The 27609-nt window shown below is 52.4% G+C and overlaps 1 protein-coding gene across 2 annotated transcripts in view; it reads left to right on the forward strand.

The window, feature by feature from the left end:
- The window catches only part of SYNJ2 (synaptojanin 2), a 94738-nt gene that overhangs the window by 42296 nt on the left and 24833 nt on the right, over positions 1-27609 (forward strand). For both annotated transcript variants that reach the window (XM_032836443.1, XM_032836444.1), the window contains exons 5-12: positions 4413-4496; positions 10918-10979; positions 14973-15069; positions 17537-17709; positions 19136-19217; positions 19985-20134; positions 20210-20375; positions 27174-27365. In XM_032836443.1, the coding sequence (XP_032692334.1) occupies positions 4413-4496; positions 10918-10979; positions 14973-15069; positions 17537-17709; positions 19136-19217; positions 19985-20134; positions 20210-20375; positions 27174-27365 (1006 nt within the window). The remainder of the gene's footprint in view (positions 1-4412; positions 4497-10917; positions 10980-14972; positions 15070-17536; positions 17710-19135; positions 19218-19984; positions 20135-20209; positions 20376-27173; positions 27366-27609) is intronic.

A 27609-nucleotide genomic window follows, 5' to 3' on the forward strand; every position in this document is an offset into this window, starting at 1 on the left:
GATTCATGCCTTCAGAGAGCCCCGGACAGTGTGACCACCATGGTGTGGGGTGGGGCGTGGCCAAGAGTCGGTCCCCAGAGCTGACTCCAGGTGTGTCCTTGTCAGCAGGGGAGCAAATTCTGAGCCCCTCGGCTGAGTGCGGTTGTGAGCCCATTCAGGCAGGGAGGCCGCAGGAGCAGGACAGGCCCCCTCATCGTCCTGGGAGTGCTCCCCACAGTCCTGCCTGCAGAGGGATGGGGAAAGCCGACAGAGCAAGGGAGGGCAGGGGCCCGTGGGGTGGCCCTGGATCGGGAGGAAGGCACAGAGGAGACTGCGGGCGGTGGTGAGGGTGTGCGCTTCCCGAGGAAAGCATCGGGCTCAGGGACACCCCGACCGACCGTGCCCTGGGGAGCCAGCCCAGCCTGAATGGGGGGGGGGTCAGCCACTTCCTGAAGCGGGGAGCGTCTGCCCCTGGGGCTTGTCTCCTCTCCTGAAGTGTTTTCAGAATGAGCAGGCGTGGCTGGAGGGAGGCAGCTGCTCCCCAAGAGACCAGAACCTCCCGTTGCTCCCTCTCGAACAAGACAGCCACTTTCTCCGTCTCTGCGGTCCTGCAGTGGTTTTGTTTACGGACCTTTGTAGCCGTAGGTTGATCTAAGTTTGTTTTTAGCACAGAAATCTTTTCCTAAGTGGAATGTGCACGTCACCAGTGTTCTTGCCAAGCACAGCTCTCCCTCCCTCCCTCCGCTCCCTGCTGCCCAAGGGGCTTCTGGGCACCAGTGCCCCGGGACACGAGCAGCCTGCAGGCACCTGCGGCCCTTGGGGCAGCTTGGGAGGGGGAGCAGCGAGGAACCAGCGGGGGGCCTACTGAAGCCCATGTTGAACTTGGCCCATCAGGACTGTGGTGATGTGCTGGGCACCTGGGGGAGTCGCTCCCGGGGGCCCGCCTGGCCCGCTGCCAGGTGCTGGCGGAACCGAGACGGGCTGGCCGGGGTCAGGACGGTGCTGTGGGGTCGCGTGCACCTCCCTGCAGTCTCGGTGGCTTTGCTCAGGGGGATGGCAGAGTGCGGCTTGCATCCTGAGGACTTTGAATCAAAGGGATGCTGGAGGCGGAGTGGGCTTGATTTGTTCCAGCTCATGGGGCTGCCTGCTTTGTGACCCCCAAAGGGGCAGGCTTTGGGACACAGGCTCCTCACTAGAGAGTGGCAGGCAACTTCTTGGAGGAAACGTGCTGAGCTGTGGCGGGGAGGGGTCTCAGCCGGGTCCTCTTGGCTCCTCTTGGCTGTTGCCCACAGATCCCAGGCCCCTGCTGGGAAGTGAAGCTCTCCAGACCCCAGCCCGTGGCCGTATGCGAGTGGGGGTCCTCCACTAAATGCTTGAGGGGGGCTGATGAATTGCGGCGCTGTGCTCCTTCGCAAATGGTGGGACTAGACAGAGAGCGGGTGAGTCCCTGAGGCAGGGTCTCTCCTAAGCTAAACGCTCACGGAGCCAGAAGAGGGAGAGGTTTTCGGCTCCACCCGCTCTGCCCTGCTTCAACATTTTCCCTAAGAGGAAGGAACCATTTTCTTCTCTGAGGCGGACCGTGTGTGTGCGCACATGCATGTGTAGTGTGTAAGTGTGCATGTTGGGGGGGTTCGTGTGTGTGCATGCACAGGTGTGTGCATTGGTGTGAGTGCGTGTTTGGGGGGTTCCATGTGTGTGCATTGGCGTGTGTGCATTGTCATGAGTGCGTGTGGGGGGGGTTGTTGTGTGTGTGTGTGTGTGTGTGTGTGTGTGTGGTGCATGCATTTGTGGACCTCATCTCAGTCTTCCTGGGAAGAAGCCTGGAGTCCTTTCAGCTCTGTTGTGAGTCATACCTAGTAGGATTGCTCTGACTCACCAGGCAGAAAAACAAACCCCAAAAAGTCCCTTTGGTCTACTAAAAGACAAAAAAAAAAAAGGAAGAATATTTGGCTATTAAAGATAAGGGCACGGATCAGTCCGGACAGGTGAGGTCAGCTGCATGTCCTCCCAGGAATGCAGCCCACTTGGAAAGCATTGGTTTGCAAACCCCTCGCCTGGAAATGGGAATTGAGCAAAAGACTTTCAGATGAAAGAGTACCAGTTGGGTTTCAAGAGTCCCTGCCTTATCCCTTTGTTTTTAGGGTTCTTGGGTTTCTGCTCCCACCACTCTGTAGAAAGGGGCCGCTCCCGAGTTGCCAAGACCAGGCAACGGGCCCTCCAGTCTGTCAGTCCTCTGCAGGGGCCTCATCCGCACTCCTGGCCAGTGCTCTCCTGCCCTCAAGAGCCACGAACCACCACCGCGTGCTGGGATCACCTTCCCTCATTACTCATTTACTCCTCCCTGTGACCGGGTGACGGTAACTCCACCGAGAGGGAAACTGAGGCCCGAAGTGGTTAAAGAATGTGCCCAGGGTCACCCTGCTGGGCACATGGGAGCTGGCAGGTGGAAGGTGCTGTCCCAGAGCCCACGTGCTGACCCACTTTCCTCCTTCACCCTCCTCTCCCCTCCCCCTGTACCCCAACAACCTCTGGGAAAACCACTTCTGGGAGGCGAGGCATCAAGGCTGCAGGGAGTATGAAAACCTGTGTTCTTCAGCTCAGGAAGGAAAGTGCCACAAACCCACTGCTGGTTTTGTCTTATCACCTTGGCAACAAAGAACGTGGTCCCGATGATGAATGGGACGCAGCACTGGAATATCTTCACGTGGGAGGGAGGAGTGGAGAGAGTGAGAGGCGGCTTTTCTTCCCGACCCGGGGTGGGGTCTGGAGTGTGGGGCCTCCTGGTGGGTGTTTTCTGAAACCTGTTCTGCCTGCGCAAGTTCTGGCTCAAGAGGAGTGTGGTCTGATGCTAGAAGCAGCTCATTTAGCACATGTTTAAGTGAAGGGTAAGCGTTCCATAGCTTAAATCAGGTCCTGGCGCTGTTAAGGGCTATCCTGATAGAGAAATGTTGGCGAAATTGGTTTCATTCTCAGTCACCTAGACCTGTGTGCTCTTGATCTCACTGTAGTCAATGAGGCCTGCATGAGTTTAAGCAATCTGTTTCTTTTTTCTGTTTTTGGTGGTTTGCTTTCTTTTGTTTTAAGATTTTATTTATGAGAGAAAGAGAGGGAGCATGAGCTGGGGGGAGGGTCAGAAACGGAGGGAGAAGCAGATTCCCCGCTGAGCAGGGAGCCCAATATGGGCATGGATCCCAGGGCTCAGGGATCATGACCTGAGCTGACGTCTTAACAGACTGAGCCATCCAGATGCCCCTGGTTTTGGTTTTTGGTTTTGGGTTTGTTTGTTTTTGTTCTTATTTTGAGCAGAATAATAGGGGGAAGCCAATTTGCTGCTAGTCTGTATCCAGAAGCAGACCAGTTCTTAACCTGATGCTTTTCCCTTAGGAAAGAGGAGTTCAGCTCAACTCCGTAGGTACAAGGCTCCCGTAATTCCTGTTGTCCCAGGGAGCTGCGGGTCCGATGCTCAGGTCCGCCACTGAATTACTAATGCATGTGTGATCTGAGCGAGATCTAGCTGCTCGGAAAGCTACCCTGTAAGGGAGCAGGCTGGTAAGAGATGGAAAGGATTGGCAGCGCTGCCCAGGCTGGCCAGGGTAGAATTACTCAGATAAAGGGCCGTGCGTCTGATCAGCCCAGCAGCTTCCCCACGTGATGCTCTCAGCACTGCACTTCTTGTCCCTGTAACGCTCCCTTGCATACAGTGTTGGGGGGAACGTGCAGGCAGAGGAGCTGGTACCCCCCAAAATAATGGTGTGTGTTGGGGGGGAGATCCGTTCTTTAGCCAGTGAGTATCCCCTGCTTCCAGGCAGGAGCCCCCTCCCCCCCCCCAGCCCCCTGGAACCCTGTGAAAGCTGTGCCGTGTATGTTGACATCGTGGAGGGTTTAAGAACACGGTGGCATACGACCAGCAGCGACTGCTAGTTCAAGTCAAGTCTTGGCCTGCACTGTCAAGGGCAGACTCCGAGACTCGTGTGGTCACCCCGGTCTTTTGGCCATCGCTTGTTGGTTTCATCCAACCCTTTCCAGTTGCTCTCGGCTACTCAGCGAGTTGACGAGGTGAAAACAGAGGGCTCTGAGGAAGGTCTTAGTTAAATTCCAGAGCACATTTGCCTCTGTCCCTGCGGCGGCAGTGGGGAGGCGTTGCTGGGCTTCCTTAGTCCCGGGCAGCTGCGGCTCCCCCCGAGGCCCCGTGCCCGCCGCAGACTCCTCGCAGGCTGGTCAGCCGCCAGCACGCCCGTGAGCACACGGGGCTGGCCTGTGGGTCAGGGAGCGGCGAGGCCAGGCTGGCCAGGGGAGCAGAGGGCGCAGAAGTCTGCTGTCTGCCCTTCTTTCGGGCTGGTGTCGGGTCTCAGGCGGCCGGATCCCGTTACCCGGCCCCAGGACATTCGGTTTCATTGAGGAATACTTTCCCTTTATGTTTCCTTGCGGTGCAGACGATTTACATGGATGACGGAGTGTCGTCTTTTGTCCAGATCAGAGGCTCCGTTCCGCTGTTTTGGGAGCAGCCAGGGCTTCAGGTAGGTAATGAGAAAAGTAAGTCACCTGCCTCTCTCTTCTGAACAACTGTGGTTTGTTGCTTTTAACCGTATTTCCTTCAGTTTCTCAGCTCGTTCCTCCGGCCCCGCTGGGTTGAGCTGAGCTGCTGAAGTGTGCACACGTGTGTGTGTGTGCGTGTACGTGTGTTTAGATACTGAAATGCATATGTTGTATCTGATTTTCTGACCCTGAACTTGCTGTCGATGCCCGTGACTTGGGAAGGGAGGCCTTTGCTGAGAAGCGAGCTGCATCACATAATTAAGTAGAATGACTTTGTTAGCCCCCAAGTTCAGTGTATTGGGAACACGGCTAAAGATGTGTTTTGAGAGCTGTGACTGTCCCACGGAGCTTTGAGAGGTTTTTGGGCCCTAGTGGCCATACAGCAGGTCCGATGGCCAGAGTCCCTGCTCTGGGGACACGTGAGAATGGCACGGAACTTTCCCCTGATTTCTAAAAATACACCTTGCGGTCTAAAACAGGGCTCTGGTCTGTGCCAGAGGTATTTGGCATTCTTCCCCCCGGGGAGCGTTCAGGGCGTGGTACCACGTTACAAGGACATGTTTGTTGTCCGTGGACCCGGGCACTGTCTCGTTCGCGAGCTCCTTCCGCGCAGGTCACAGGCTGAGTGGGTCTGAGGTTCCTCAGCGTCGACCCCAGATCTTCCCCTCTGGCCGAAGCGGTTGTCTGCGCGCCCGGAAGGCCTCCCCGCCCAGGCCTCTGTGGCTTGGGCTCCTCTTACACTGTGTGATGGTGGTTGGAGCCTCAGGAAGCTTAGGGCCATCTGCCAGGGGCTTGGGGGGTGTTTCACACCACCGGGTCTTTCCCCGGTCCTTGACTTGACTTGACCCTGTGGCCATCGTTGTGCCATGGGCAGCCTTGATAAGGAAACATACTAGCTCTTGGAGTGAAGTGGAGGCGTGAGGGTCTCCTGGGGGTCTCACTTCTGGGGGAGGGAGAAGCTTCTCTGGCCTTCAGTCTTCCATCAGAAAGGAATGACTAAGATGTGTGAGGACGGCTGGTGGCGTTACGTGACGGCATAGACACCCCTGAGCCTGATTAGAAGGGGGAAGATGATTCTGGAGCTCATCCCAAGACAGTTTTTCTAAATGGCTTTATTTTGATCTAATTTACATACCATAAACTGCACCCATTTAAAGGTACAATTCAGCGGTTTTTGGTGCATTTACAGAGTCATGGAACCATCACTGTGACTAATTTTACAGGGTTTATCACCGCTAGGAACCCTGTCCTTACTGGCTGTTACCCCTCCCCAGGCCCTCCCAGCTCTCCCCGAGGCCAAAGCAACTGTCATTCTACTTTCTGTCTCTATAGTATGATTTACCCGTTGGAGACATTCCAAAAAGGGTTTCTGAAATTTGATTTTCTTTAGGTTTGGAGTTTTCCTTCTGAAAGTTCTGGAGCTGTGTATTTAGAAGAATAAAAAGCAAACATCAAGTAAGGAGGGGATGAAAAGGAAGCAGGACACAAAGTTAGATTTCACATGAAGATTTTTTAAGAAATCCAGAAATGGAGGTGGTCGTGATAGTCTCGGAATTGGGAAGGAGCCTTTGAAATTCATCCCCTTTGCCCCTGCGTCCAGTTCTAGGTCCTTCTGACCCCCAACACTGACCTTGAGACCGGGATTTGGGATGGCCACGATTACCCGAGGTCTCCTCCTTGCCTCACAGACTGGCTGTCTGCGGGGTGTGGCAGGGGATGCGTCAGAGTGACTCTGATTCCCCAGACCTTCAAGAAGCTTCTTCTCTCCCTTGTGTCTTGTCCGAGGCCTTCCAGCCCTTTGTCATCTTCCACCCCATTCCTAGGACTCCTCATGTCCTGGTCTCCCTCTTCCCAAAACAAAGCAAAAGTGGTCCGTCGTTCCCCTCCTTAATTTCAGTCCCCAGCTTGACCCACTTGATGCCGCCTGACCCTGCCTTGGAACAGCTGCCCCTCAACCTGACACGGGCAGCCTCGGTGGGGGTCCAGGGGGCTCGCTTTTTGGCAGCTGTGGCACCTTCTAGATACATCACATTCGCTTCCGTAGAACCACCGTGGTTTCTTCAAAATAAGCTTCCAAAGGCTTTAGTGTTCATTAATCTTACAAAGGATTTGCTAACCTTTGGGTCTCGTACCCGTGCTTACCCTCTGAAACCGTATCCACCATCAAAGAGAGAGTGTGTCTTCTTCACAGGGCGTCAAGGAGGGCAGCTCTCAGGGATGGTGTGCAGTCCCCCTCCTCCCGGAACTATCTGTGGCAAGCCCGAGGACTGATTCTGGTGGCTTTCCTCTCCTCCTCCTCTACTTACGTTAAATGAAAAATGCCCATATTTTTAGGCTGATAGCTAGCATCTTAAGTTGCAGTGTTGCACCCTCTGGGGGCTCCCCCGGGAACCGAGGCGCCCTGCTGGGGATAGGGCATAGGGGTGGGGACAGGCAGAGAGGACTTGGGACGATGACTTGTCTGCACGTTTCCATGGCAGCGATGCCTTCCCTACAGGCTCCTGGATCCTGACACCATTTCGAGCCACCGTGGACCTTCCACGATTTCCTCTTTACCGTGTAAATAGCTTTGCAGTTTATAAATAGCCACACTGAAATCTTACACTTAAAGCTAATTGCTTTCCTGGTACGGTTAGCGAGAGTATATTTTCTGTATACTTGTGGTCCGTGGAATTTTCCTCACCTGTCACACGCGTGTGCAGACGGGTCTTGCCAAGGTGAGTGAGGTCTCTGTTTGAAGCGTCCTATGACATCAGCAGCCGGAGGAGGTTGCAAGGTAGACTAGTCCCTCCGCTGCTCCCACCTTGTCCACACTCGCCCTCTCCCTGTCGCACTGTTACTAGGCTCTTGGGTACAAGGCCCTTGATGTGCTCCTTTGTGTGGGCATGATTTATTTATTTATTTATTTATTTATTTATGTCCCCAAAAGGATGTGAATGGCTTGTAGTGCAACAGTTTCAAAAATAAGACGTTGGGGTGAGGGAAAGATCCTTCTAAGGCAAGTGACCCGAATCCCGGATAGCGCCGCGCACGCACCGTGGGTCCGGGTCTGTGTTCACACCTGCTCCCGTGTTTACAGGCTGCCGCTGCCAGAAGGATCCTGATCGCCAGGAAGCTTCTCCTGTGACTCGGAGCACAAGCTCCGAAGTGACAGGACCTGGTTCTGGTTCAAGTTCTGGCTCCTCCACTTAGGAAACCGTATTCTTTTGACAAGTTTTTGTCTCTGAAAACAGTTCTTATCAAAACAAAACCCCACAAATCTGAGAAGTTCCTATCTTTGCTAAGCCTTAGTTGACTCCTCTGTACATGGGATTAACAGTCGACCTCCCGGGGTTATGAGGAAGATGAGCTGTCACGATGCATAGTCGAATTCAGCACAGTTTCCAGAACCCGGAGGGCACACAAGTGGTAGCTGTTAATGTTATCAACGTACATTCTACTGTCTAGGAGACGAGAACACAGGTTGCATTGGGAAAAGCATGGCTCTCCGGAGTGAGCGTCGCCCGTCTCCACGAGGCCCGTGAAGTGGGACAGTGTCCACGTTCTCTCTGTCAAGATGAGGCCCGAGGACCAGGCTCCCAGGTGTCCCATCACCCCGCCCTCAGAGCAAGCCTGTTGTCCATCCCACAGACACTCAGTGAGCATCTGTGGGTACATGGGGGCAATTTATGTCACAGCCTGTGCCTTCGGGAGGAGGGGACAGGTCACGGCAGGGTGGTGTGAGGAGAGCCCTGGAGGGAGGAGGCCTAAATCCCTGGGGCAGCTGTGGGGAGGCCCAGCTCACCCAGACTCCCGTTGGGTGTCTGAACCAACCTGGGAGGGATGGGGCTGCATCAGGCAGGAAAGGGATCCCGCAGAGGGGACTACACACGCAGATGTAGTGGCCCAGCACTCACAGTGTGACCCGGGAGTGGCGAGGCTAAGCTGCTTGCAGCCCGAGGCATGGCGGTCGTGGCCAGACGTCAGACCGGAAGGCCAGGCAAGGGCCAGATGGAGACGGGCTTTGTGTGTGAGGCTAAGGAGTTTGCATTTTACTGCAGGAGCTGCTGGGGGGAGGCACCCCAACTTGGCTGTGCTGGGTAGCTTATAAAATACCTGATACTGGGGTTGCCTGCTCTCCCAATTATATAGCAGTGTCTAGTCGTCTGTGACTGGGATCTCTTCCTGCTTGTAGAAGCAGCAGCTCTGGGTTATGATGCTGGGGGAGGCTGACGTGTCCAGTCACAGAACTTGTCACGACTAAACGCCAGGCTCTGAGCGCTGACCCTCTCTCTGTCCACTCTCCCCTTATGCCTTTTCCTGGGAAGGTTCTAGGGCAGACTGTCACTGACGGACAGGCTGACTGCAGCAAGCAGACCCCCTGTCTTGGGCTTCAGCCCTCGGGAATGTCACGCACGGCGGCTCAGAGGAACAAGGGCCGCTTCCCACCAGCGCCCGCCTCGTGAGCTCAGAAGACAGGAGCTGACGGGCCGCAGAGCGCGGGGGACAGCCGTCTTCTCGGGGCGTGGCCCAGGTCTAGGCAGTGAAGTCTCGCATGTCCTCAGCTGGGGTTCCGTGCCTTCGGGAGCAGGAGCCCAGAGTAAGCATGGCATTGGGCTAAAGACGACTGCTGGAGCTTCTCCGAGGGCTTCCCAAGGCTTCTTAGGACTAAAAGGGACGTGGGACTTTGTGCAATTATTTAGATGGACATGCCTAACCGCAGGATTTCTAAGTCTGTTGCTGAGAAGCCCGTTGCCTAGACTGGCTTTTTCCCAGGCATGAAGATGGACGGATGTGTGACGTGTGGTGGGAAGACTTGTAGATAACACTTGACCCACACCCAACAGGGACGCTCGATCGTGTGGACGAGCCCATGACGTCGCGTTTATGAAGCCCCATAACCAGCAGAGCTGAACAATACACTTCAAGAACGTTCTTTCTTAAAATCATTCCAGACCTGCAGAGAAGTTGTAAGAACATAGGGGAACTCCCATGCGTCCTGTCCCAAGATTCATGGGACATGAACTCCTTGCTGCCCACACGCATGCCATCCGCTCCTTCCTGAACCCCTGGAGGTCGGGCTGTGTGTATCACGCGTCCTTACTTAATATGTCAGGACATTTTTCCTGAAAGCAGGTGTGTTCTCTTGCATCAGCATGGGACGGGTGCACGGTCAGCGGGTGTGGCACGGTGCTCCAAACTCACCTGTGGTCCACAGTCCAGGTTTATCCATTGTCTCCATGCTGCCCGTCACCTTCCCCCCTTCGGTCAGGGATCCAGGACGCAATCCTGACCTGCCTGTCGTTATCACATCTCTAGTCTGCTTTGATCCGGATCCTTTCCTCTGCCTTCTGGCTCTTGGGCATTGATTTTTTGGAGGATGCTGGTCTTCTCTTTCTTTAAATCGAAGGTGCCTCATATGAGGGTTTCCAGGTGTTTTATTACAGTCAGGTTCAGGGTGTGGATCTTTGACATGACCCCATCCTTGTCGGGATGTCCCATCTCTGTCCCACGTGTTCCCTCGTTAGTGATGTTAATTTCCATCACTCAGGATGGTGCTGCTCTGTTTCTTTCTTTATAGTTAATATGTCTTCCTTTTCAGCTGATAAGCGTCTATGGAAGACCCAGACCATCAAACTCTGAATGTTTATGATCAACAGGTGATTTTTGCTGAGCCGTTCTTTACTGTGATGGTTGTAACATGGTGATTTTTCCACCACTGTCTCCACATTAATCGATCAGTGTTCCGTAAGGAAGAACATCTCCCTTTGCCCCTGTCCACCAGCCCACCTCTCTGTCCACTCACCTGTCCATTCATGCACCAGCCGGCTCTCCTCTGTAGAGGTTCATGAGTTCCTATCTCATTTATCTCCTCATAATCCATTACTGTCACTTACAGTTCAGCGTTCCCACTGTCCCTGATTCATCCAGGGAGAGCCTTTTTGAGCTAGCCCCAATACTACTATGTAGTTTTGTCTTTTAAACTTTTGATGTTCAATAGGTAGTTTGAAACATAAGGCAGATTAGTTTGCAGGTAGCCATAACTCAGATTTTAGGGGTGGTCGAGGTCCCCAGACTTGCAGAGGAGGCTGAGAAGTGGTTCCTCTCTCCCTGGTTGGCTGGCGTTCGCCTCTGCACTGTGGAAAAGTCTCCCGATCTGATGTGGGCCTCGTAGGCTGACCCTGAAGTTTCTCTTCTGCCTTTGGAAGAATTCCAGCCAGCACGGGACCCACACAGCTGTTAGGACAGGCTGCCGCAGAGCTAGACTCAGGCTTTGGGACCTGAGTTCAAGGCTGGCCTTCCAGATCTGTGAATGTGCCACAGAAGGGGAGCCTGGCTGGCAGCGAAGGGGATGGGGAGGACCGTCACTTCCTGGGTTCACAGAGCAGGAGGAATCACTAGTGTTATTTCTCTTTGCTTTAGGTTGGCTCTCATCATCTGAGACTCAACAGAGGCCTCGAAGCCAATGCCCCTGCTTTCGACAGGTAGGGTTGTCTGATACCACCCTAAGCCCCCCGTCCTTTTAGGAGTCTTCTGTCAATCAGATGGGACAGCGGGAGGGGGAGGACCCCAAATCCTGGCCCTGCCTCTGCCTTTTACTTTGGTTCTTTGGGCAAGAGGGGAGTTTACAAAATGGGATTTTTTAGTGGCTCTCGGGTTTTCCTGAGGTCACTGAGGTGACCCTTGGCAATTATTTTATCTTATCAGCCCGTTCTATAATGAAGCTTTATCCCTTTGTCCTAGTTAACAAGGGATAACGTAAATCATAGGATATTTGTGACTGCTTGTTTTTCTTATAAAAGCAATATAGTCCCAGACTTAAAAAGTCATAGTCTAGAAAGGTATAAAATGAGAAGTAAAAGTAGTGTTAACTTCCTATTCCCGCTACTAAAGATTTCACTGCTAGATTTTCATGTATCATTCTAGAAGACCATTTCGCAGATATACAGTTCATTTTCTGAACCACAAACTAGACCATTACGCGTTTCCTGTTACAGAACTTTCTTAAGAAAAGCCATCGGTCAACTAAACAGTAACTCGTATTTGACATAGTTAATCGCTTCTTAAAATATTTGCATGTTTAACCTGAATACTAATTTTAAAAATTAGTGAATGTCGTAAAAATTCCAAGAGTGATTTTTTTTTTAAAGGGTATTAGTCATTCTGCCTGAAGCTTGATTTGGACGTTAAATCCTCACACGTCCTTCCTGCGTACCGCAGACTAGCAATGGCAGCCCGTGACCGTGAATTAGCACATCATCATTAGTGGGCTGTCACTCTAAAGAGGGTTGTGTATGCACTTGAATATGCTCTTGCCTTTGTTCAGGACTGTTCATGTGTTCTGTGCATTGTGTATATGGAGTTGTTATAGGAGACTTTGATCTGCCTTAAATGTCCTTAGGAAGTTGAAAACAAGATTCCTCCCCAGCTGACCGTAGTGGAAGGGAAAGGGCATGCATGTTTGGCTTGTTTCAAAAGCTTTGTGATGAGCTTTTAAAAAATACACACATTTTAAGAATGTTTACACCGATGTAAACATTTTTGAATCCTGTTAGTGCGCAGTGCATGCCCAGAGAGGATAGGCCCTCTCTTCTCACAGGAGCCCCTTCAAGACCGGGAGCCCTTCGACAGGCAGCTGCCGCTGGAAATGGGGCCCACGGCACACTCCTTTCCTAAAGTGGCCGAGCTGGGGATCCCTGCGCTCTCACGGGCCTGGGGCCACAGCTGCCCCGCCTCAGGTTGGGTGCTGCCCCAGTGCGCCCATTTCACTGACGGGTGGGAATGCAGGCACGTGCTTCTCCAGCAGACCCATTGAGGGGGTGCAGATGGCTGGAGTGGTGCCCCCATCTCTGGGACATCAGGGGACTCTCAGGAATTTCTCCCTTCTTTGATGTGTGTGGTCTAAAGTAAATCCCTTAACGCCCTCAACCCATCCCCACAAAACCCCTTTCCCTGGGTAGTTCGTGTACACACAGAACACCTGTGGCCAGGGCTGTTCGGCTCCCTAGGTTGTTCCCTGTTTCCTCTCCTCTGCCTGCTGTGCGGGGTGTGGGGCGGGGAGGAGGTGCCCTGAGCAGGCCTTGGCTTGCCCTCCTTGCCCTGCCGGCCTGAGGAAGACCTTGTCTCGCTGGTAGAGTTCGGATGGCGGTGTTCACCTTTCGTGGGGGCCGGCGTCTGGGTCTCACTTGGGCAGGATCCTGCCCTCCCATTCCTCCCTCTCTTTGTGCGGAGCTGCTTGCCTCTGCGGTCCCAGGGTGGACGCGAGGGGGCCTTTCCCTGCTGGCTGCTCTGTTATGCCCTGCCTACCCCACTCCACATGCTCCAGAAAGCCCCCCGGTTCTCCAAGGAGCTCTGCACCACAGTAACCCAGATGCCCAGAGCAGGGAGGCCGGCCTGGATCTTGCTGGCTTCAGGGTGGGCTCCAACATCCCCCCGGGAGCCCTGAGGTGAGTCTTAGTGTATCACTAGTAAGTGTATTATCTCATTTTAAAATTAAAAAGAAGGAAAGTGGGGCACCTGGGTGGCGCAGTTCGGGTAAGTGCCTGCCTTCAGCTCAGGTCATGATCCCGGGGTCCTGGGATTGAGCCCCAGTCAGGCTCCCTGCTCAGCGGGAGCCTGCTTGCCCCTCTGCCTCCGTGCACGCTCTCTTTCTCTCTCAAGGAAATAAAAATTTTTTTAAAAGGAAGGAAAGTAAAACCAACTCTCCTGTGCCAAGCCCTGACTTGTCCCTTTTGTCTTTTTAGCCCTCAAAACCGTCTTTTACAGGAGGAGCATTAGGTTTATGGTACAGACAAAGGAGTAGCTCAGAAGGGATGGAAAATCTGGTCAAGGGTGCTTGGGGCTGGTGTGATGGGCCACATTGTTTCTCGTCCAGCTCTGGGTTTGGAACCCATTGAGACGCAGGGTCACGCATCAGCCTTATTTCTAATAAGCTTCATTGTGGCAGGTGGCTTGCATTTCACCCCCAAATCATGGGGCTCACTCAGTGACCGATAGCTGGGCAGCTCAGACTTGCCCCAGGGCAGAGCCTGCCCTCTGGCTCCCTCTATCTGACCTCTGGGCAGGATATACCTTCCCCGGGCAGGCAGACCCAGAAGAGCCCTGCGCACACTCCATTTGTTCTCGGACCTTCCCCCAGAGCACAGGCTTGTGCAGAAGCCCTATGGCATGAGTCAGACGGAGCCCTACCTCCTCCCCGGTCGGGGACACCATGGGGAGGGCAGGGCTGCCAGGAGCTTACCCTAAAGGAGTCAGCAGAGGACCTCAATTCAAACTACCCCCTTCAGAATCCATATTCTACTATACAGTGCTACCCGCAAATTTGGTGAGAGAGCGTCTTTTTCCTTTATTGGGCTAAAACTGGTTCCTTAGCGCTAATTAACTTAAAAAAAATGTCAGCCTAGAAATTTGGAAAATGCAAAATGTATAAAGAGGAGAATGATTTTGAGTCACATACAATTCTACCATTTTTAATACTGTGGCATGCTATCTTCTCTTTTTTCTATCTCAAGGCATGAAGATTGCATGATGAAAATGCGGTTTACATCTCTTTTTTGTATTGTCTTCCTGTATTTTTTTAAAAATTACATTTAAGTAGTCCTAGTGTTAGTGAAGTTATCAAGTTAGCTTTTTAAAAGCTAGTGATAAAAGATAAATATTAGTCTTTCCCTAATATTTCAACATATGTGTTTTTTTAGGATTTCATTTATTTATTTATTTGAAGGAGAGAGTGGGCAGGGGGAGGAGCCGAGGGAGGAGAAGAGGGAGGGAGAGAGAATATCAAGCAGACTCCCTGATCAGACTCGGGGCTCGATCTTATGACACCGCGATCGTGATCTGAGCCAAAACCAAGAGTCAGACGCTCAACCAACTGAGCTACCCAGGCACCTCACAACATACATATTTTTTAAAAGTCTCTGATCTATGAATGTTTTCCTAAAGCCTGAAATTTTACCATGCCTTCTTGCCTGGAGCATACATAATTACACGTAATGAAATACGGCACTTAGATAACAGACACTGAGGTTAACAACCCTCCTACGAGCTTTTCTAGCTTCGAGAAAGAAGGTCCCAAGTGAAATTAGAGATGAATTTCAGAAACACGCGTGTTGCGCTTCTTGGACCCCGTTAATAAAGGGCCAGGTTAGCTGTTCTGGATTCAACGGTGGTATTTTACAGAAAGTCTGGCATGTCCGTCGTTTGATGTTACACTCATGTCCGATGTGCTGTGAATTATTCTTGACCTGAGCCTTGCGTGCAAATAAGCTGTTGCCGCGCTTGTCCCTGACCGTGGGGTTGGTGGCTGGGAGAGAGTGGTGGTCTCCCCCCGACCCCCAACCAATTTTGGGTCTCGGGGAACAGCTCCACCTGGACCTCTGGTGCCAAACAGGTCCTTCCTGTGCCCCATGCCCTCGAGGGTGGGGTGGCAGTCTGTGCGCTGGCGGCACGGGGTCACGTGCTGGCCTGTGCCCTTGCAGGCATATGGTGCTGCTGAAGGAGCAGTATGGGAAGCAAGTGGTCGTGAACCTGCTGGGGAGCAGAGGCGGAGAGGAGGTGCTCAACAGAGCCTTCAAGGTAAACGCCGCCCGCCGCCGTGCTGCTTCTCGGGCCCCGTGGGGCGGGTGGCGGTGGGTGAGGGGCAGGACAGCCCCACGCAGAGGCTCGCTTCCCTGCAGGACTGGGATGGGCACTGCTGTCACCACGCCTGGGGGGCTCTTTCCCACCAGCTCTGTTGCATGAGGTGATTTGGGCTCCTGAGGTACAAAATTTAATTTTTGTGAGCTGACAGAGACTGTGCTCCAACACAACATCCCCCACCTCCAGGGCTCCCTCGGGCTTGCAGGGCTCAGGAGAGCCAGGCCCCCTCCCTGGTTGTCTTGGGGACACACACACGCGCACACACACACACGCGCGCGCGCACACACGGGCTTCGCCCCGCGGTCCCTGACCATTCAGGGAGCCTGAGCTCCCTTCCTTCCTTGGTCTGGCTCTGCCCCCTGGCGCGCTCACCGAAACACCTGCAGCGCCCTTGGCCTGGCGCCGTCCCTCAGAGCTCCTGCTTGGTTTAAAGCAGGAACCTTAATGAGATTTCCTCCCGCTGACGTCAGCCTTCAAATCTTCATCCCTGTCTGGGCTGCCCCAGGGAGCAGCTCCCTGTGCCCAGCTCCCCGTGGGCTCCCTGTGGCCTCTCTGGGCACTTTGAGGGGTTGGGGGTGTGCAGAGGCGGGGGGCCAGACAGGGGAGGAGCCGGCTGAGGGGACAGCTCCGCCCACCTCCCCCGGGCCTCTCCCTGTTCCCAGAGCTCCCGAGGGTCTCAGCTAGATGCAAGGCTCCAGAAGGAGCTATGGGCGATGTCCAAGCTCCTTTCCCAGGGGCCCGTGTCCCCCGCTTAACGGAGAGGAGCCCTCTGGTTGTTCCACGGTCCGGGAAGCCCCTTCCGGGGAGAGTGCAGTCGGACCTCGGCTCTCGGGAAGCAGTGCTTGCTGCCTCCCTGACTGCTGACCTCCGGCCGGCGGGAGCTGAGCCCACCGGGTGCCCCTTCCGCTCTGCGCAGAGAGGCCATGTGTGCAGAGCAGACTCCCTGGTGGCCAAGTTCATCTGGCCAGACCTGCTTTTCCTGTTGGGTTTGTTGCTGTTGGCAGTCAGCTTGCTGTGTCTCTCCCTTCCCAACCATCTGGGCAGCAACGCTGACGGCTTATATTAAGGGAAAAGAAGGAAAGAACAGAACCTCTTTTCCCTTTATGTCTTGAGTGCTGGAGAGGGCATGTCCTCAGCCCCGTCAGCCAGCAGCGGTGCACCCTGTGGACGGGCTCTCTGTCACGAGGGGGCCGGGAAGCGGCAGGGGTCCTGTGGCCCAGGGGGAGGAGGGCAGGCTGCTGGGCAGGGAGGCGGCGGATGCCGCCTAGAGGAGACCCGCTGGTGTCACATCGAGCGGCGGCTCCCTCGGCCCTGAGCTCCGTGCCCCGGCAGCCCACCCATGGACCTCAGTCACAGCCCAACAAGGTGCTCCCTCCAAACTGTGTCATCATGAAGGGGCGAAGGGGACACCACTCAGCTCGGCCGGCTGCTTTTATCTGGCAAGGCTCTCCGACGGCCACCGCCAGGCACTGGCTGGTGTTCTCGCTCCCAGTGGCGGGCACTTTGAGTTGCAGGGACCAGAGGGCCCAACGCTCTTCCAGTTTTTCAAGTTCATGGACTCTCTGGACAAGTCGAACCTGAAGCTATGCGGGAGGATCAGGGTGGGATGAGCCTGAGGCTGGGTGCCCTGGCGAGGCCGCTGGCACAGTTTCTACCCCAGGGCTCCTGAGAGTGCTCTGGAGTGCCCCAGAGGTTCCTTGTGTTGAGGGGAGGCCTCCGGCAGGAGCCCCAAGCCGCCTGGAGCCCCTGCTATGCACCCCCATCTCTGGCCTCGCATCCACCCCAGGTCCTGCGCCAACCTGGGCCTGCTGGCCCTGACCCCTTGTCACCCCTTCCTGCCATCTCACTGGGCTGTGTGTCAGGCACCTCCCCTCACGGGGACCCAGAGGACCCTGGTGGGAGGATGGGACACCAAGGAGCACACCCACCTGAGGCTGACGCTTGACTGGGTGGCACTGGTTACCTGGCAACGGGGAGTTGGATTATGAGCCCCCACTCTGTGGGCTGCCCCGTCCCTGAGCGGCCCATGGCGCTTGGGGGTCTGCAGAACAGTGTGGTCCTTCCCTCCTTGGCGCCCTCCCAGGAGCCCTGCGGGGGCTGGGGGGTGATGTCAGTTCAGAGCTGCGAGCCGGGGAGGCACGGCTGCCAAGGCTGTCTTCGGCCAGGGCTGGCCCCCTGCCCTGCTGCGGGCAGGATGCTCTTTGCAGTGCTGCGCTCCGAGGCTCTGTCCTTCCATTTCAGGGTCGGGGCACGTGAATAGCTCAGTCCCCCACATGCCTTCAAACCAGAGCGTGGGCCCTAGCCGGCGTGGTTAGCCCCCCGCTCCGACTCCGGCCGCCAGAGGTTTGCAGTCCCTGTGTCCCGGCCCTCGCTCCCTGGCTACCCTCTCCCTCTCCACTTTCAGAAGTTGCTCTGGGCCTCTTGCCACGCCAGCGACACGCCTATGATCAACTTCGACTTCCACCAGTTTGCCAAAGGTGGGAAGCTAGAGAAACTGGAGAACTTGTTGAGGCCGCAGTTGAAGCTGCACTGGGATGACTTTGACGTGTTCTCCAAGGGCGAGAATGTAAGTCCACGGTGAGTCTCCCTCCGCCCGCCTCCTCCCCTGCCCACTGGCTGCGCAGCTGCACTTGCGGTCTCAGGGGCCACAGGGTCAGGCATGCGGGGGATCCCGGCTTCCAGTGCCTTCTTCCCCTTCCTGCCTTCAGACCATGCTCGTGAATTTGGTGACTGGATGGCCAAGTGTGGTTTTCTGGCAATATAAATGATAAAAGGACCAGGTGAAACCGTGGAGCTCTGGGGACCACAGAACTTACTGTCTGAACTGGTGAAAGCCCACGAGAGTGAAGAGGGACCGCTAGCGCCAGCCCCGTGGCCCGGGGAGCCTGGGGTTGGGATTTTCCTGCTCAGCGCTGAGCAGAGAAAGGAACCTGCTTCGTTCAAATCACAATGCAGTCGATCCTCGTTCTTCAGATTCTAGGTTTGCAAATTGGCCCATCGCTAACACTGATTTGTCACCCCAAATCAACACTCACGGCCCTTTCAGGGTCATGGACAGACGTGCTCTGAACTGTGAGAAATTTGAGTCCCTGAGTGCACCCTGTTCCCAGCCGAGGGGGAGCAAAGCAACGCTCTGCCTTTTGGTTTCGACTCTCCTACGATCGAGTGTCCTTTTTGTGGTCTGTGTGGTGCCCCGGGGTCATATCTTTGTGCATTTTATTGGTCATTTCACTGTTTAAAATGCCCCCCCCCCCCCCCCCCAGTGTAGTGCCAAGAGCTGGCCGGTGTTCCCAAGCACGAGGGGATGGAGAAGCTTGGCGCAGCTCTCAGAGCGCAGCTGGCTCGGAGTCAGCGTTAAGCATCGATCCGTGTTAAAGTGCCTTTAAACAGAAACGCCCATAAAACAGGGTTATGTGTTGTGCAGTTGGGGAAAATGTGAGAGAGCAGAGGCTTGCAGGAACCCGACCCTCGGTTTCCCCTGGGAGCAGTAGTTCAGCGTGTGCTAATCTGCTAATGGTTCAGTTCGCTAATTGTTTTTTCCTTTTTTAAGATTTATTTATTTATTTGCGACTAGAGCAGGGAGGGAGGGGCAGACGGAGAGGATCTCTCACGGGATCCCTGCTGAGCAGGGAGCCCAGCGCGGGGTTCAGTCTCACGACCCTGAGGTCATGGCCTCATGACCTCAGCCGAAACCAAGAGTCGGATGCTTCACCGACTGAGCCACCCAGGTGCCCCTCAACTCGCTGGTTGGTCGTGGCCCCTGTGTAGACATAACTATGGCGAACAATGAAAATAGGCATGTTTTATAACGACCCGGGTGTGCGTGCCGCTCCAGCCGTGCTGGGGTCCCTCAGGGTGTGCACTGGGGATCCTGGCCGGCTACCAGGGTAGGCAAGGGTCGGCCCCAGTTTTCCCGGAGGCCTGCAGTCAAACGTAGGCCATCGTGCTGTGGGCTTTGTTCCTTCAACAGCTTGTAACCACTTGCATTTCTTGTCCCCCTAAGTTTTCAGAAAGGCACTTTGCGGATGAACTGTCTTGACTGCCTGGACCGAACCAACACGGTGCAGAGCTTCATAGCACTCGAGGTCTGTCCCTGCCGTGCGAGGGCCCTTGGGCCACCTGGGTCACGTCCCATGCCTCCATCGGCCAGATGAGGGGACATCACTGGGCTAGCTTCCTAACGGGGGGAGCGTGGGGCAGAGATGTGCCAGGTGTCTAAGAGCAAGGTCTGCCTGGGCGGCTGGCTTGCCCATACCACTCGATGCCTTTGCCTTATTTGTACGCACACTTTGTGGAATGCACTCCGGACACGGTCGCCCAGAGGAGCCTGGTGCCACCTTGAGAAACAGCGGTTCTGTGTAGCGATTGCCGTGAATATCCGGCTGGGTGAGGGCAGTGTGAGGCGGGCTCAGATGCGGCGGGATTTGATGCCCAGGAGGGAGACCTGAGTCGGCCTGATGGCCTGCAGGCCCAGTGCCTGGCTGACCTCTCCTGGCTCACGGCTAGGGGGAGGGGGTGGGGTTTCCGCCGGCTGCCAGGCTGTCCCTGATTGCTCTCATCCCTCTGGTGGTTGGGGCTGAGCATGGGGGAGGAGGTCAGGAGTAAGGGGCCCAGAGGAGGGCTGCCGGCACGGTGAAGACCAGGTTGCCTCAGGTTGGGTGAGTGGTGGTTGGAAGCCCCAATCTTTGCTGCCAGGATCCCCTGTTCTCTGGAGGAGCACAGGGTGATCCACAGTCTGCCAAACAAGGGATTCACGGGGATGATGCCTGGTGACACAGACCCAAAGCAGTTGTGGGTGCTGGGAGCTTCCAGGTGGGAAGATGGTGACATCTGTCCCTTCCTTGTCATCCAGGTCCTTCATCTGCAGCTCGAGAGCCTGGGTCTGAACTCAAAGCCCATTGCGGACCGCTTCGTGGAGTCCTTCAAAGCCATGTGGTCTCTGAACGGGCACAGCCTTAGCAAGATGTTCACGGGCAGCCGGGCCCTAGAAGGGAAGGCCAAGGTAGGGGGAGACTGCAGGGAGAGAGGGAGGGCCTGCGTGGATCCCTCTCATGGCCTCTGGTCTGGCCTGTGGCAGGTGGGGAAGCTGAAGGATGGGGCTCGGTCCGTGTCTCGCACTATCCAGTCCAACTTCTTTGATGGGCTGAAGCAGGAGGCCATCGAGCTGCTGCTGGTCGGGGATGTCTGCACTGAGGAGTCCGCAGACAAGGGAAGGACGCTCCTGGACAACACAGCCCTGCTGGGTAAGGGGGCTCCCGCTCCACGTGCATGGACGTTTCTAGCTGCCGGCCACCCAGAGGGAGTGTTGGGGGTGGGGGTGTGCCAGCCAGCCCTTCCCTTTCCTCCTCACATAACCCCAAACAGCAGGTAGCAGACACTCCCCTGAGCGGGGCGTCCATGCTCTGCCCTCTGGCCCGTGACTTCAGCTGGACCACGTGCCCTGAGCGGCTGACAGGTGCGGTTTGTGTTCTTTTATGAGACGACCAGTCGTGTGCAGCCACAAGAGGAGGCTCAGGAAAAAACAGTTTATTCTTCAGATGGAAAGACATACAGGAGCGCCTGGGTGGCTCAGTCAGTTAAGTGTCTGTATCTTGACCTCGGGTCAGGTCATGATCTCAGGGTCATGAGATCGAGCCCCGCATCTGGCATCAGGCTCCATGCTCAGCCTATGGAGCCTGCTTAAGATTCTCTCTCTCCCTCCATCCCTCCCACTCTCACTCGTTCTGTCTCTCTCAAGAAAAAAAAAAAAAATGTACAGACCAGAGGTGAAAGGATGGAAAAAGAAGTTTTATGCAAATGAAAATAAAAAGAAAGCTGGTGTAGCTATACTCCTAGCAGACAAAAAGAGACTTTAAAACAAAGAATAAAAAGAGACGAAGGGCATTACATAATGATAAAGGGGTCCATTAAACAAGATGACATAACGTACATAAATATATATGCACCCAACGTACGAGCGCTAAGATATTTAAATATTAACAGGGCTAACGGGAGAGATTTACAGCAATACAATAGTCAGGGACTTTAATATCCCACTTACATCAGTGGATATCGTCCAGACAGAAAACGAATAAGGAGACACATTGGCCTTAAGCAACACATTAGACCAGATGGGCTTAACAGACATAAGCAGAACATTCCACCCAAAAGCCAGCAGAATACACATTCTTCTTAAGTAAGTGCACATGGAACATTGTTCCGGATAGGTCATATGTTAGACCACGAAACAAGTCCTAATAAACTTAAGAAGACGGAAATCCTATCGTGCATTTTCTCTGAATGCAGTGGGATGAAACTAGAAATTATAAGAAAACTGGAAAAAACAAAAACGTAGAGGTTAAACAATTGCTACCAAACAACGAACAATGGGTCATCAGAGAAACAAGGGAGCAATTTTTTAAAAGTACCTAGAGACGAACAAAAACAAATAAAACAGGCCATAATCTTTAGGACGCAGCAAAAGTACTTCAGTGGGGAAAGGGCCTAGCAACCCAGGCCTACCTCAAGAAACCAGAGAGAGCTCAATCTAACTATACAACTGAAGGAACTACAAAAAGAAGAATAAATGAAGCCCAAAGTCAGGAGAAGGAAAGAAGTAATAAAGATCAGAGTGGAAAATAAATAAAGATTTAAAAACAGCAGAAAAGATCTACAAGTTGGTTCTTTGAAAAAAATAAAACAATAAAACTTTAGCTAGACTAACCAAGAAAAGGGAGATGTCACTAATCAGAAATGAAAAAGGAGAAATTACAGCAGACGCCACGGAAATAGGAGACTACTACACGTAATTCAGACAGCCTACGAGAGTTATGTAAATACCATTCTTCCAAGACTGGATCATGAAGAAATATAAAATCTGGATAGACCGATTAGTAGGAGATTGAATCAGAAACCAAAAACCTCCCAAGCCTGGCACCTGGCTTTCTCAGTTAGTAGAACACAGAACCCTTTGATCTCTCAGGGTCGTGAATTTGAGCCCCCTGTTGGGCAAAGAGATTTTAAAAAAATAAAATAGAGTGGTTACAAATTAAAACCAAAACCAATACACATAAGTCCCATGTCCTGAAAGCATCACTGGTGAATTCTGCCAAACATTCAAAGATTAAATACTTGTCCTCCTCCACTCTTCCAAAAAATTCAAAAGGAGGGACTACTTCCAAACTCATTTTATGAGACCATCACTACCCTGATATCAAAACCAGACAAGGATGCCACGCATCCACACTAAAAATTGCAAGCCGGTGTCGCTGATGAACACTGACACAAAAATCTACAGTAAAATATTAGCAAACCAAATTCAACAACACATCAAAAGGATCAGTTACAACAATCAGGAGGGATTTATTCCAGTGATGCAAGGATGGTTCTACATCCACAAATCAATCAACTAATACAACACATTAACAAAAAGAAAAATAAAAATCCTACCAATCAGGGGGTCTGGGTGGCTCAGTCAATTAAGTGTCTGCCTTTGGCTTGGCTCATGATCTCAGGGTCCTGGGATCGACCCTCCAAGTCAGGCCCCCTGCTCAGTGGGGAGTCTGCTGCATACTTTTTCTCTGCCCCACCCCCCCACATGTATGCTCTCACACTCCATCGTTCAAATCTTTTTAAAAATCCTGTTGAAAATAAAATAAATTAAAAATCCTGTTGGTCATCTCAATAGATGTAGAAAAAGCACTTGACAAAATTCAGCTGATAAAAATTCTCAACCGAGTGGGTAGAGGGAATTTGCCTAAACATAATGATGGTGGTTGTCTATGACAGGCCTACAGCCAACATTACACTCAGTGGTGAAAAGCTGGAAGCTTTTCATCTGAGATCAGGAGCAAGACAAGGATGCCTAGTCTGGCCACTTTTATTCAGTGTATATTCGAAGTCCAGCCCACAGCAATGAGGCAAGAAAGAGAAAAATTTTCTTTTTCTAATTCCAATTAAAAAGAAAGAGTTAGAAATTCTAGAATTAGAAATTAGAAAGAATTAGAAAGAATAAAACTGTCATTATTTGCCATAGATATAGACAACCCAAAAGACCACCCCAAAACTGTTAGAACTGATAAATGAGTTAAGTAGCAGGATACAAAATCGAAATATAGAAATCTGTGCTGTTTCTATACATTAATAACAAATTATCAGACTGAAAAATTAAGAAAGCAATTCCATTTACAATTGCATCAAAAAAAATACCATACCTTGGAATAAATTTAACCAAGGAGGTAGAAGATCTGTGCTCTGGAAGCTATAAGACACTGATGAACAAAACTGAGAAAGAGGCAAATAAATGGAAAGCCCTCCTGTGTTCCTGGATTGGAAGAATTAATATTGTTGAAATGTGCATATCACCAAAATAATGTACAGATTCAGTGTAATCCCTATCAAAATTCCAGTGGCATTTTTCACAGAACTAAAACAAATAATGTTAAAATCTGTATGGAATCACAGGCCCTGAATAGCCAAGGCAGTCTTGAGTAAAAAGAACAAAGCTGGAGGTATCCAGCTCCCTGATTTCAAACTAAACTATAAAGTTATATTAAAACCATATAGTATTCAGGTAAAAACACAGCACAATGGAACAAAACTGAGAGCCCATATTTAAACCCATGCTCGTATGGACAGGAAATTTATGACAAAGCAGCCAAGAACATACAATGGAGGAAAGACTGTCCCTTCAATAAATGATGTTGGGAAAACTAGACAGTGGTACACAAAAGCCAAATCAAAATGGATTAAAGACTTGAATGTAAGACTTGAAACCATAAAATTTCTAGAAGAAAACACAAGTGGTGAGCTCCCGAGCCTTGCTGTAAGCAATGTTTTTTTGGATTGGTCTCTAAAGGGAAGGAAACAAAAGCACACGTAAACAGATGGGGTTACATCAAATAGTAAAGCTTCTGCGTGGCAGAAGAGGTCATCAGAACAAAAGAGCCAGGGGCGCTTGAGTGGCTCAGTCGGATAAGCATCTGACTCGTGGTTTCAGCTCAGGTCGAGATCTCAGGGTTGTGAGATCAAGGCCCGTGTCAGGCTCCATGCTGGGTGTGGAGCCTGCTTAGGGTTCTCTCTCCTCCTCTCAACCGCCTCCCTCAAAAAAAAAAAAAAGGAAAGGCAGCCTACTGAATGGGAGAAGATTTCTGCAAAGCATCAGGCAACCTGATTTAAAAAAAAAAAAAAAATGGGCCGAGGATCTGAATAGACCTATTTACAAAGAAAACATATGGGCGATGAAGTGGCCTATGAGAAGATGTTTAGCATCATTAGTAATAGGGGATGCAAATCAGAAGGAAATAAGGTCTAACCTCACCCCAGTCAGAAAGACGACGAGCACCGGAGAAGGCTGTGAAGATAAGGGAGTCGTTGTGCACTGTTTGTGGGAAAATAAATTGGCACAGTCACTCTGGAAAGCAGTACGGAGATTCTTCAGAAAGTTAAGAATAGAACTACCATATGATCCAGCTCTCCCACTTGTGCGGAGTTATCCGAAGAATGGGAAAACATTGATTCAAAAAGATATGCATGCCCTTCTGTTTGTAGCGGTGTGCCGTGGTGCAGCTGAATTCCCATCAGTAGATGGATAAAGAAGGTGTGTGTGTGCGCGTGCATGCACACACACACACTACACACACACGCGCACACTACCTGGCCACGAAAAGGAATGAAATCTCGCCATTTGCAACAACCTGGATGGACCTTGAAGGTAGTAGCTAAGTGAAGTAAGTCAGGTGGGCAAAGACAGTTACCATGTAATTTCACTCCTGTGGAATCCAAAACAAAACAACGCAAACTTACAGGTATAAACAGATCCGTTGTTACCGGGGAGGTGGGGGTGGTGGAGTGGGCAGCTGGGTGAAGGGGATCAAATGCCTGGTGATAGATGGTAACTAGACTTCTGGGGGTGATCCTTCCGTAGTGCAGGCAGATGGAGAGTTGTAATGGTTTCTACCTGAGACGTATAGTGTTATATACCAGTTTTACCTGTTTAAAAAATCTATTAGACTTGCAGGTCCTAGGCATGGGGAGCGTGCCACAGGGGGGCTTATTGGGGTTTTCTTTATTGGGGTTTTGCAGGAAAGAGAGGACAGAGTGAACAGTTCAGGCTTGGCCAGTTTGAGTAATTCTGGTAGGCTTTGGGTGAGAGGCATGGACATCCCCCTGGTCCTGGCATGACTGAGGCAGAGGAATATACAAAATACGTACACAGTAGCAGCTATTGCTGTAGCTTCTGGGGCCCCGGGCTTTAGGCCTTGAGTGTGAGCCCGCTCTTACACGTTCTTGTGTATTTCCAAACCGAAAGAAGGGGGAAAGTCGAGAAGATGCTGCAGGAGACCCTGTACTGTTCTCCGTGTCAGTTTCTCGGAGCGCTGGCTCGGACTGAAACCCTTTCTCAGCTCCGGTGGGTTCTGGGTCCCATCACCAGTCATCATTCATCCCAGGGAGTCACCCGTGAGAGTTGCCTCCTTTTGTTAAGCCCCCAGGACCCTGTAGAGCTGAAAGAGGGAGAAGAAATGCTTGTCTCCGGGGATCAGGACGCCTCCTGCTCTCATGGGCCAAGACTGTCGTGCTTCTGTCAACAGCTAAAGGTTTCTTCTTGTTCCTTGAAATACAGTTGACATATGACATTGTATGACTCTCATGGGCACAACATAATGATTTAATATGTGTGTATGTTGTGAAATGATCACAGCAAGTCTAGTTAATATCTATGCACACATAGTTATGAAAGTTTTTTTTTTTTTCTTGTAAGACCATTTCAGAGCAACTCTCTTAGCAACTTTGAAATACGCAACACAGGATCATAAAAGTGTGGTGTTGCTGCTGTACGTTCATCCCAGGACTTACTGAGGGTATAACTGTACCTTTTGACTCCCTTCACCATGTCCTCCCCCAACCCCGTCACCCCCCAGTCTGTACTCTGTAAGTTCATGGTTTTGGGGGGGGTTTTGGTTTTTGTCTTCCACCTGTGAATGAGCTGGACAGGTATCTTTGAGGGAATTTTAATGGTACTTTATCCCCTAGACCCTATAAATGCTATAGAGCTCTCAGTGGAGAAGAAGAGGGGAACCCAGCATTTTTCCTTATAAGAATATGTAAGCTTTAAGGGATTTTTGAAAAATGAATCTGCCGGTGCTCACCGTGGTTTCACAGCCGCTTTGCTGCTCTCATTCTTCCACAGGGCCTGACTCTCACTTGGCTTCCAGTAGCCACAGTGGTTATTTGTGTCGACCCGCAGACAAGGCCAGCTCGGTCAAAGCTGTGGGAGGGTCTGTGTAGCACAGCGCGTTGTTGAGTAGACAGGTAGATGTGACTTCTATTCGGGGTAAGTCACCAGTGTAAAAAATGGACTGTATTTTGGATATCCAGAACATGGACCTGGTTCAGAGCAATGATTTTTTTAAAGGCTTGAGTCCAATATAAAGCCAATGAAACATCTCCTGAGGGATGGGAGGTGAAGAAAGGCAAAGATAGGGTAGGCTGTTTAAAGTTTTAGATAAAGATGTTTAAACTGTGGTAGGTCACGGTGTCCCTTTGCTGATGTCCCCCGGATCGTGGAGGAAACGCCATGGCAGAGACTTCCTGTGGGGTCTGGTCAGCTAACGCGTGTGGAGGAGGAACGTCTGTCTGGTCCTTTGTTTTCAGGACTTTGTCGCAAAAATACCCCAGGGAAGTGTACTGGTTATGGTGGCTTTAGCCTCTTTTTTTTTTTTTTTTTTTTTTTTTTTTTTTTAAGATTTTACTTATTCATTTGAGAAAGAGAGAGAGCACAAGCAGGGGGAGGCACAGAGGGAGAAGCAGGCTCCCTGCTGAGCAAAGAGCCTGATACGGGGTTCGATCCCAGGACCCTGGGATAATGACCCAAGCCGAAGGCAGAGGCTTAACCAACTGAACACCCCAGGGGCTTCTGGCTTTAGCCCCTTCCCAGCTTCTTGCAGAACACCCCTGACTCCGTCTGTAGGATCCCAGCCCCCTCTCCGACAGGGAGCCCCCTCCGTGGTTTTGCACGTGGCAGTGCAGCGCGGACACGCGGGCCATCTCCTGCCTCCTCGTAGTGACGCCCAGGATCCTGAGAGCCATGGCAGAGCGCCAGTCAGAATTCACGACTTTCAAGCGGATCCACATTGCCACGGGGACCTGGAACGTGAACGGAGGCAAGCAGTTCCGGAGCAACCTCCTGGGCACGGCCGAGCTGGCCGACTGGCTGCTCGACTCCCCCAGGCTCACCGGCCTCACAGGCTCCCAGGGTGAGCACAGCGGCCTTGACCGTCCCATGCAGAGTCCGGGGGGCCTTTGGCTTGACCTTTCCCTGCAGCCCGTGACTCCCGCGATTTGGTAGTGGGTGTTCTCACCCAGAACGTTCAGGAAGGTCTCGGGGCTTCCAGAACACATCTGGAAAATCGTGGGACACCTTGTCTCTTCCAAACGTGTGGCAGGGTGGTCGGGGTGGGGAGTCTCCCAGAAGGAAACACGGAATGGCCTCAGAACAAG

Source organism: Lontra canadensis, unplaced genomic scaffold (genome assembly GCF_010015895.1).
Source record: "Lontra canadensis isolate GAN:19392208 unplaced genomic scaffold, GSC_riverotter_1.0 scaffold92, whole genome shotgun sequence".
Lineage (NCBI taxonomy): Eukaryota > Metazoa > Chordata > Mammalia > Carnivora > Mustelidae > Lontra > Lontra canadensis.